Source organism: Argopecten irradians, chromosome 2 (assembly GCF_041381155.1).
Source record: "Argopecten irradians isolate NY chromosome 2, Ai_NY, whole genome shotgun sequence".
Classification (NCBI taxonomy): Eukaryota; Metazoa; Mollusca; class Bivalvia; order Pectinida; family Pectinidae; genus Argopecten; species Argopecten irradians.
This window is the reverse complement of record NC_091135.1, coordinates 32,286,610-32,297,187: the sequence shown is the minus strand read 5'-3', so window position 1 is coordinate 32,297,187 and position 10,578 is coordinate 32,286,610. Positions and strand designations below refer to the sequence as shown.

At 35.2% G+C, this 10,578-nt stretch overlaps 1 protein-coding gene and 1 pseudogene across 2 annotated transcripts; one reads left to right on the top strand and one right to left on the bottom strand.

The window, feature by feature from the left end:
* Nucleotides 1-1,177: 1,177 nt before the first annotated feature.
* LOC138315179 (complement C1q-like protein 3) lies at nt 1,178-3,347 on the bottom strand (annotated as a pseudogene).
* LOC138315178 (uncharacterized) lies at nt 2,260-5,719 on the top strand. Of its 2 annotated transcripts, XM_069255990.1 has the most exons (3): nt 2,260-2,399; nt 3,698-4,292; nt 5,255-5,719. In XM_069255990.1, exons 2-3 carry the CDS (start codon nt 3,803-3,805, stop codon nt 5,653-5,655), a joined length of 891 nt encoding a protein of 296 aa, XP_069112091.1. In that variant the 5' UTR covers nt 2,260-2,399; nt 3,698-3,802; the 3' UTR covers nt 5,656-5,719. The 2 variants fall into 2 exon arrangements, 1 of the variants encoding a protein (XP_069112091.1); XR_011207467.1 differs by lacking the exon at nt 3,698-4,292 and having other exon boundaries at nt 2,262-2,399.
* Nucleotides 5,720-10,578: the final 4,859 nt, after the last annotated feature.

Genomic DNA, 10,578 nt, shown 5'->3' with positions numbered 1-10,578 from the left:
CTTGTATAGTTAATAGATAAATCATTATCTTTTGTTGTTTACTTACGTGTTGAGGCCCCGAATCCCCGAAAACTAACATATATTTGTCAAAAACTGACATAAAGGAGAAAACATTTTGACTAAAGTCACCTTGTTTAGAGAAATTTGAGACTGGTATGATTAAAGAGAAATGTAAAACATTCTTTCGAGTTATATTAGTTCGATAGAAATTAGATACAATAATTACACTACAAACTTTTTATGGGGGTTCAGAGGATTGCGTAGGTTGTTCTTGTCGTGTTACGAAACGTGGAACAGAGCATAGAACTCAATCACATTTGACCTTCCTGAAGCACAAGAAAAACAAGTTAAAACGGATAGGATTTCTTACTGCGCTTTATAAAACTACTTTTTGTTATTGTTTTCATATTTGGTCTGTTCTCATCTATCTACACATGTTACACAGCCAGTGAATGTTTGCCGAGTATAAAGAGTATGATGTATACACAGTCAATTAATCAGAAGTTACAGTGTTCCCATCGTATTAGTCATCGGATGGGGCCGCGGTGGTCAAGTGGTAAGTTGTCTCGACATATTACCACCAGTAGTCCTTCACCTCTGGTTTGCGAATTCGAATCCTATGTCGGGCATTTTCCGAGTACTGACAGCTTGTAAGTGATATCCCCCCCCCCCCTCTTGCGCCCCGGCTTTCCTGCAACAACAAACCAGACACGTCCTAACAAGACTCTGGCTGTTAATAGGACGTTAAACTAATCAAACCAAACCAAACCCTTCCTCATCATTGTGGCTTAATCTTTTTCATGGTGATTTATTTTCGCGAATTCTGATCGCCTGCCACATAAACGAAACAACGATGGTTGACAGTACTATAGTGGGAGTTCTGGCGGTGTGTGCTTGTTATAAACCTACTCTTTCTCACTCATACGTGAGGTTTGATATCAGTCTAATTTAAAAAAAAAAACTACGTAGGCTCTCGTGTTTGTCATTTTGAAACTTATATATCATATTCTATCACTACGCTTCCTTGTCAATGTAATTTTACCTCGTATATGTTTTGTTTTAATGATAACGACAAAATTAATTTAGCAATGAAAATAAAACCATGTTGTATTTACAGTTATATAAATTTATTTTGTTGAAGCATACACTTTAAGGAAGTCTGAAACCAGAGAAAAACATGCAGTTGAAATTAAAAAAAAATATTAACGAAATATTTTTTTTTCAAAAATTGTTTCTGAGACATCCCCTAGTTATGACAGTGTGGTATCTAAGGAAGTGGCAGCCATTTTTCTTTTGCTCTGCTTAGTAACCTTCACTGGCCAACCCCCTATATAAAGCACGGGACACTTGACACACGTGTATCATTCTAAGCATATCTTGTCTCAGATACACATGCACCGATATTGCAAATAACAATGTCAAATTGAAAATAAACACTGCACTCACCTGACAATATTTCATTGAAGTAATAGATGAATGTGTTGTCAGCTATATCCCAACATATGTCCAATACGAACTAATAAAACACTTCAATATACACTAAGTTTTACACGTACATGTACAACGACACGTGTGTGTCCTTGATAGTTGTCGCTCGTTCGGGTCAGGTACATAGTCACGTGTATATGGTCAGTTGAGTGCGTCAGGTACGATGATATACGTGGAGATATGTGGACGGATTATTTTTGGATTTCTATTCACTTGCGTTGGAATTTTATTTTGAGAAACATCTAAATGACAACTTAGAGGAGTTGACATGTTTTCTTGCTAAAAAAAAGTCCCATATAGTTTTACAGGTGAGGGTTTTGTTTACCTATTTGTAGGTGATATAACCTGTGGACTGCTAGGTGTATAGGTACATGAATGAGCGCACGTGTGTCGATTCACGCGCTTTATATAGGGGTCGGTGAGTCGTCGGAATGTAAAACAAAAATGGCTGTCCTCAACCGGGGAATGTCTCATAAACGATTCTTGAAAAAACGAGTATACTTATTTAAAAAAAAAATCATGTTAATAATTTTAACTTGCATTGTCAGCTTTAAGGAAGTCTGAAACCAGAGAAAGTAGTCAGGTTAGGCTGGATGTCCGAACCGACGGAATGCGCAGCCACCCTGACCCAAACTTCGTCCAACGCCTCCAAGTCTATCACGGCTGTAGAAGCTCCGGATATTGGTGTTCCGGTATTTCCGGTTTCCTCGGATCCGACACTGACTCCGTTGCGCACGAGCTCCGCGACGACGTAGTGGGTATCTGCCAGCAGTGTCTGCCACGAGAACACGTGCACCCCAGCATGTGTACACGTGAAGACCCCGGTAAAGGAGCTGATACGAGCATTTATATTTGTTAGGATTCTGTCGAAGATTATTTTCTGATTTACTCCAGGATCGGTTAATTCTTGCGTAAGTACCGCATAGAAGGCGATAGTTCCAGGTGATGAGCCTAAAACATAAAAAAAATGTGTGTTTAAATCATATCGGATAGCAACAAGAATTCGAGAGCAAGGTGAAGGACCAATGAAAAGAATTATTTTTGTGGATTGATAATATGTTTAAAAACGCTTCACGTTTCTAAATATAAGATCAGAGATCATACGTATAGATATTGTTGAATGATAATCCCATTTAAAAATCATTACTTATCATCTATAGATATATATGAATTTGATCAATATTGCATAAATTTTACACGTACCTGAACGTGTCAATTCGGAGGAGATTGATTTGGCATGGATCCGAGGTATATCCACTGGCGTTTGGTTCAAATGATCAACTTTCGATTCGAAGCGCTTATTTTCTTTGACAAATTATATTTCCACCCGCTCACTCAACTTCCTAATCGTCAGTTGGTCAAGTTCGTGTAATTTTTCAATTTCTAAAATGCTTTCAGAAAAATTTCGAATGTTATTGTCACGTAAAGTTTCCAATACTTCAATACGATTTGTAAGTCGGAGCAAATCGTCATCGCGATTATTTTCTACCTCTTGGACATAGTGAACCAGCTCATTGAAGGACAGATTGAGGCGGGCCAGTGTTTGTACCGCAGGTTCTTCGGAGGTGGCCAACGCTATTACGACTCCAAACAGAAACGCAACCTTACAGGTCCACATGTCTGTGCTAAACTGGCTGTGTTTACACAGAGACATCAACAGAAGAAGGACCTAAGACATTGACGACACGGAAATGGTACTTTAAAAAGTGTAGACTGTGCCGCGAGTAAAGAAACAGATGACGCTCCGAACCTGATTATTTTAAGCTTACGGAACCATCAAAGTGGCTGAACGACATATTATAAAGATAAAGCGTGGACTTTTTTTACCATGGGGCATTGACTTAATTTACAAAAATAACATTGATAAGAACCAACAGGATATTTCTTTTAAAATAATCAAAATTATATTATGTATTCATGCTCTTGAATGTTGTGACATATCAACCTTATTTTTGTATTGTTTTTGTGCTTCATTTCCATTTCATTCATAAATCATACTCCGAACATTTTTTTTATTTATTGAAAAATAACTTGTTCTTGTTATCATTATTATCCTCATTTTTGACTATTTTTAGATATTTTAATTGCTCCCTATCGATTGTTTCTCTAAAAGTTTTTCATCGTATATTGATTTTGTAACGAAATAAGTCATGTCTGGCAATTTCTATTCTATATCATTGCCAATTAAATATAAGAATATTTACTTCAGTTACAGCTGATAAAGTTTGACTCCAACTCTAAATCGACACCAGTCTGTAATGTGACCAGAACAAATGACCTCCGATGATAAGAATGGTGAAAATGCACGTGTTCCATGCTGTTTGTTTACAGACATACCGAAGCCTTGTTTGGAAGTGTGCGCGTCCTTCTTCTCGATAGAAACATGTTTCTTGTATATTTGATCTTCGTTGGGGCTTGGTTTCAAACACCATTTAAAATGTCAACTTTTGCCTTGGATATATCGATTGAAAAAGCAAATCTCGCCAACCGCTTTATCCATCTGAAGCACGAAATCCGTAATCGTGAAATTGCTCGGTTAAATACAAGGATAAAGCTGAACAGTCGTGTTGCTGAGCTTGAAAGTGAACTGAAATCGGATATCAAACAGTTCGACAAACGTATCAAAGACTTAAAACATTTACGTGAAGCAAATTTGCATATTATTCGCCACTTAACAGAGACTTTGAGAAAGCTTAAATATGATAACGCGGTGCTGAAGACAAAACGGGACAACAAGGCTCTTACAACCGAGGATTTGGTTTCTGACTCTATGGATGGTGCCAGATCGGTCATAACAAGATCAGGTATTTTTGCGATTTTTGACTGATTATATGGTAGTTTTCGTTAGTTAAGTTCAGTTATTTGTTGACAGAAACTTTAAAGGTGAACATATGTTGAAAAGTGTTTTTAGTGCCTGTCGTAAAAATCAAAGACAAATGGCAAATACCGTAAAGCCGGTCATTTTCGCGGGAGGATATTTTCGCGATTTATTGGGTCATTGCCATGCTCGTGAAATTTAGTTCTTTGACATATTACGAATTGGTTAATTGAATTATATATCCTTTCGACGGCCGGCAGGATTCGAACTTGACTCAATTTTGATAGTAGGTTATAAATGCCATCTATGAAAGCAGTTTGCATCTAGATTTCGGTTTGATGCCATTATCACGATGATAACAAACAGTACACACTACAAACAAGAAAAAACAGTCACCGGAAGTCCCCTAAAGGTCACCAAGCATGGGTCATGGGAGGCAGAAAGCTGCGTGTGTGACTTTTTTCTTTTTTTTAATCGGTGATATTTTCCACTTTCCTTTTCCTTTTTTTCTATTTTCTCTTACTTTGATATCTCTTCTATCGTTTGAGACCATCTGCATATCTGTATCCTGAAAAATAAGCTCACAACAACAGGTTTCCGGGCACACACTAAAATTCGGATTTCAGACCTCAATTGATGTGTGACGTCACTAACGCAATGACCGAATCGATATTGACATGCTATATAGGGATGAACATCTCCTTTTCAAATTTATTTAGTTTTCAAGGGTCTCAGTGGGGCTCCAGAAGGGTGCATGAAATGGGGCAAATGAATAATTACGCATAAATACGTTACGGCCGTCCAAAGGATATGCACCTTCAAGGAAATCGCAAAATTTTTATCCTCTAAAAGTAATGTTTTTTAATTTAAAATCACAAATCGTGAAAATGTTGACCATCGAAAATAAGCGGCTATATTGTAATATACAGTGATTATTTTGTATTATAGGTTCGTCTGAGGCTACTGTTGCGTTCCATGCCGCTCTATACAGTCAGTTAACCGACCCAGGTGTCCATCAGGCCATTCCCTTCAACAAAACCATCACGGATGTCGGAGCGCAATTTAGTAACCGTTCTGGAATCTTCACCTGTGAACAGGCCGGCGTGTATGTGTTTTATTGGGAAGTTCTTCTGGAAGGTTCTAACTACATCATTACGGACCTGGCCAAAAACGGTAAGGGTGTAGGATCAGCAGAAGTCGGGAGCTCTCTGTATACAATATCAGGATCATCTACTGTGATCGTAGAACTGCAACACGGAGATGAGGTGACGGTAAGAGTTGTCTCCCGTTCACCTGGAACTGATGTGTTACCAACCCTGACGATGTTTGCTGGGTTCCGTCTACCGTGAAGCAATTTTGTTTACCTTGTTATCATTCCTGCAACTAATAAAGAAAATATTGATTTGATAACGATTTGGCATTTCTGTAATGAATTCTACTCAAACTCAGCATAAATAATGAATTATTTTTATTCGCTATCCGAAATCACACGCTTTAGAAATCGACACGACCTTTAAAAAGGAGTTAGGAAATATATATTTACAATAGTAGTGTTAAAGTTTGCTTTCTGTTTCGCAGACGTCGACATTAAATTGCAGTCCGAAGCAAAAGTACTGTAGTAGCTCATGACATTGATAGCATGAATTCGATGACGTACAGTAAGCTATTATATCAAGGTATTATTGCTGAATAAAATACAAAATATAAAGAAAAGAGAAACATATTCCAATAAAATAAGAAGGCTACACCTGTGTGTATTTTCAGTAAGGTTGTCCAGCAATATAATATATTTTAAGATGATTTAGAATTATTTAGATACTTGTTTGTCATGGTGCACCGAGTTAAACAGATTTTATCAATTAGACAAAGTACAAAGTTTAGTAAATCAACATTTGACTAGTTTTTCTAATTCGGTTATTTGTAGTTTTCATCATTATTTTTGGGAAATTACAGGGACAGCAAAATGATCAGTCCCTACTAAGAGAGTCGGCAGGAAAATATCTAACTTTTTTTGTAGTTTTTTTTATTTTTGAAGAGATTTTACATGGGTACAAAAAGCATTTACATGTGATATTCAATATTTATTATTTAAATCGTAATATTCATTTATAAACTTTGAATTTCTCTAATACTGTAAACCACGTTATTTAGTTTACTGTCTCTGTAGATATATATATATATATGCATTATATATATTAATTAGTTATTACGTGTTTTCAAATATATATAATCACTCGACTGAATTATGTCATATCTGAAAAGGAGAAAAAAAATAGTTGCCGTGTAGACAAAGTGGTTTACAGTACCAGGTATTCCCTATACAATATAATAGTAACTTTCTTGAGTTTTAATTGAACGATTAATGACAAAAATTTGCAAGATGCACCCTTTCAGAAAAGCAAAAAAAGAGATTAAGTAAAAAAGAAGAATAGCAGAAAGAACCGAGAGAAAGAAGAAGAGGCAATGGACTGACAAGGCTCATCATTCTCAATGAGATTTATAAAATCATATGTTAAAAGATTAGATACAACACAAAGATCATGCAAAAAAGCAATTAAAGTATATTAAGAGAAAAAGTTTAAAAATTATCTATTATATTCTAAAAACTTTTCCCATTTTCTCCACTCATTGACAAATTTCATAATATGTGTTTCAACCTTGGTGGTTGCAATGTATTTTTCAGTCCTGTACATATCCTTCAAAAGATTTTTAAACGCATTCATTGATAAACCAATTTGAAGACTTTAGTACTAAAATGACAACATTATCTGTATAATTTTTACAGTTAGAGAGTCCAAAAATGAAAGATTCCTTATTAAACGTAAATGGAATTAAAAGCATATCTAATATGGATTCAAAATTTGATAGGAAATTCTGAACACTTTCACAGCCTATAATGTATAAACTATAGTCTCAATTTCAGTTGTACACTGATGAGAGTAAGGAGTGTCTACAAGACCTATTTTAACAGGTATGAATTTATGGTTAAAATATACTGATTAATTCTAAACTGAAGCCACTGCAATTTTGTGCTTCTGGTGCTGATAAAAGGAATGATGTATTTTTGTCTCCATTTTTGATTGTCAAAACCAAAAATATCATCCTTTTTTTTTCTTCCTGTAGCAACAGTAGTATTCTGGCAAAGTACCTTATAAAAATCACTTGCTCCTTTTTTATGCTTAACAAATATTTCGAAATTTTTGGGATGACTTGGTACATTAAATTCCTATTGGGAATTTATTTTGATGAAAAAAGTTTTTTTAATGGCCTTGATTACACCTTGATATGTAAGAAAATCTGTATGCATATTAAATTTCTGATTAAACTCATATAAACTGTAATTCACACCATTTTCACTATTTTTATCATATCATTCAGGACTACAACACCCTTCTGAAACCATTCTTTATAAAAAAAAAGCTTTTATTGCTAATTTTTATTGATTTATTATGCCAAATAGGAACTTTAAGATAATTAACATTTTTCTCTCTAATGTTTTCACACTTTATAGTAAGTTTACACCAACGTTTGAAAACATCTTTTCCAAAACAGGTTTTTATATCTACCTTTTTTATTGGGAGAAGATTCACGAAAGTCTAACCCTCGGTAAACCTCAGGTTAGACGGCCGTGAATATTCACGAAAGTCTAACCCTCGGTAAACCTCAGGTTAGACGGTCATGAATATCACGAAAGTCTAACCCTCGGTAAACCTCAGGTAAGACGGCCGTGAATATTCACGAAAGTCTAACCCTCGGTAAACCTCAGGTTACACAGCCGTGAATATTCACGAAAGTCTAACCCTCGGTAAACCTCAGGTTACACAGCCGTGAATATTCACGAAAGTCTAACCCTCGGTAAACCTCAGGTTACACGGCCGTGAATATTCACGAAAGTCTAACTCTCGGCAAACCTCAGGTTAGGTGGCCGTGAATATTCACGAAAGTCTAAGTGTTCCAGCTAGGTCGGGTTAGCGGGGCGCGGCGCCCTGCCCTTAATTCCCAGCGCCCTGCCCTTTTTCCTAACGCCCTACCCCTTTTCCCATCGCACTGTCCCTTTTTTTTATTTCCCCATACTGTCCCGATATCGTCGGCTCAAATTCGGGATTTAGCAAGTCTAGTTAACACAACTTTCTGCTTCCTGTTTGCTCGCGCATATCATTGATGTCTTCAACTTCCGACTCAAAATAAACAAATTTACAATGTTTTTATCTCGCCAAGAACTCAACAAATCGGCAAAGAAATGTCACGATCTTTTGTGGATGGTCAGGTATGTAGTTATATGCAATTTTCGTCATGTATTTTGATACATTTTTGCCTCGATTGCTTTGATGTGCAAAAAGTAAATAAATTCACAAAATAAGAAGCTTTATCGATCAAGAAGCGAGATTTTGAATTGGCAATTATTATTCTATGCCACCGATAACACTTTGGAATTGATATCTTGCGTAATTTGTTGTTTAATTATACATTTTCTGGTAGTGCGAGCCGTGAGGCATGGCTTCGTTAAGTCCAGGCACAAATCATCAAAATACACGGAGTTATTTCAGTCATCGAATTCCTCATTTAATCCTATACATTTATTCAAACTTAATTTGAACAAAAAGTATTACTATAAGCCGTATTTTTCGTTCACTGCGTATAAAATACTTATTTATTTCATGACCAGTAGGCCTATCTTAAACGTTAATTCAGAGACATGCAATTTCAAATAATTAACATTAAGAATAAAACTTGAATAATGGTCCAATTGTTTAATATTTTTGCTTTCTTTTTAATTTGTAGAGCTTCCTTCTACTCCATAGATGACAAATCTGATGCTGAGGACTAGTTACTCCTGATGTCCAGCGCTAGCTTCACTTATGAACACCTCACAACCAGCCTTATTTTATTGTGTGTCAGTGATTTTGTATATGTGTTACAAATTTCCTAGGTTATATATACACATACTTTTATCAAAGAACTATTTTTGAAGTCAATTACAATTGTTGTCAACTACTTAATTTGGACATGCAACTTTGTTACAATTTTTATATATGTATTTTTTTTTAAATTTCAATTTATTAACTTCTTGATATCATGGATGAAAGTGTGTATTTTTTTAATATTGATAACATGTAATGTCTGAGAGATGTACAGGTATGTCTACTGAGTGCATGGTGAGATTACAAGGAGCTGTATGTTGATACATTGTTTTCAACATTTACTTGTTGTTAAATGAATTTAATTTACTTGTTGTTAAATGAATTTAATTTAATTGAAAGAATTTTGTTTCTTCTCTTTTCATTCTGTAAATCCATTCAAGCTCATGGATAGAACTAAATTCTGAAACAAAATGATAAACACATGATCACTTAAGACAAATTGTGGCAATTTATGATACTTATTTGGTAAATGTTACTTGATGCGAGACTGAATGGACTTTGTAAATGACAACACACGTTGCAAAGACAAATATATGGAAGATGTTTCTTGAAGTAAGACTTAAGGAATCAGCAGAGAGTACAGAGATAAATACATAACTAAATCAAAGCAGATATTGTGGCATCCTGTATATGTTAATCCAAATAAAAATTAAACGAATCATTATCAAAACAGTCAACATTTTCTTTCTATGTCTCAGACATTTTGGAGAATTCACAAAACGCTCCCAAAGTCTACTTGATGCCATAATATAGGTAATGATATTAGAATCATTGATGATGCAATGATATACATATTATACAGTTGTTTCTGATATTAGCTGTATGTCGTATATAAATTGCCCTAAAAGTGTTATGCCGCGAAAAAAAACCCTTTTTTGCCCAGCGCCCTGCCCTTTTCAGATCCTAGCTGAAACACTGCGCGGCGGATAAAGGAATAAAATTGTTGTAGATTAAAGACACTCGGAAAAATGTTATCGAGATCGATATACTTGTAAGAACCAATATTTATGTAATATTGATGATCATTCACAGACCATCAGAACAACGTTTTATTAAACGGTCATGTCCCCATAGCAAGGCACGTCTTATTCTGCATATCTTTGTCATATAAGCATGATTTTCCCATTACCACACTTGATGCTTTCTTTTCTGTAATACATTTTACTCAATCAGAATTTTTTGACAAATCCACCATATTACTGTTTAATTGTTGTTTTTTAGGACTTATGATTTATGTGTATTGACCCTTAAACTACAGTACAAAAATGATCAAACTCTTAGATTTTTATACGAGTCTGAGTCAATACATTAAATATATATGTAAATAAGAAAACCTGGACGAATGGTCCT

Bases quoted from the DNA above. Each gene is read 5' to 3' on its own strand.
- LOC138315178 (XM_069255990.1), top strand. From the start codon at position 3,803: ATGCTGTTTGTTTACAGACATACCGAAGCCTTGTTTGGAAGTGTGCGC. The intron at 4,293-5,254 runs GTATTTTTGCGA...TTTGTATTATAG, and splicing joins ATCGGTCATAACAAGATCAG to GTTCGTCTGAGGCTACTGTT.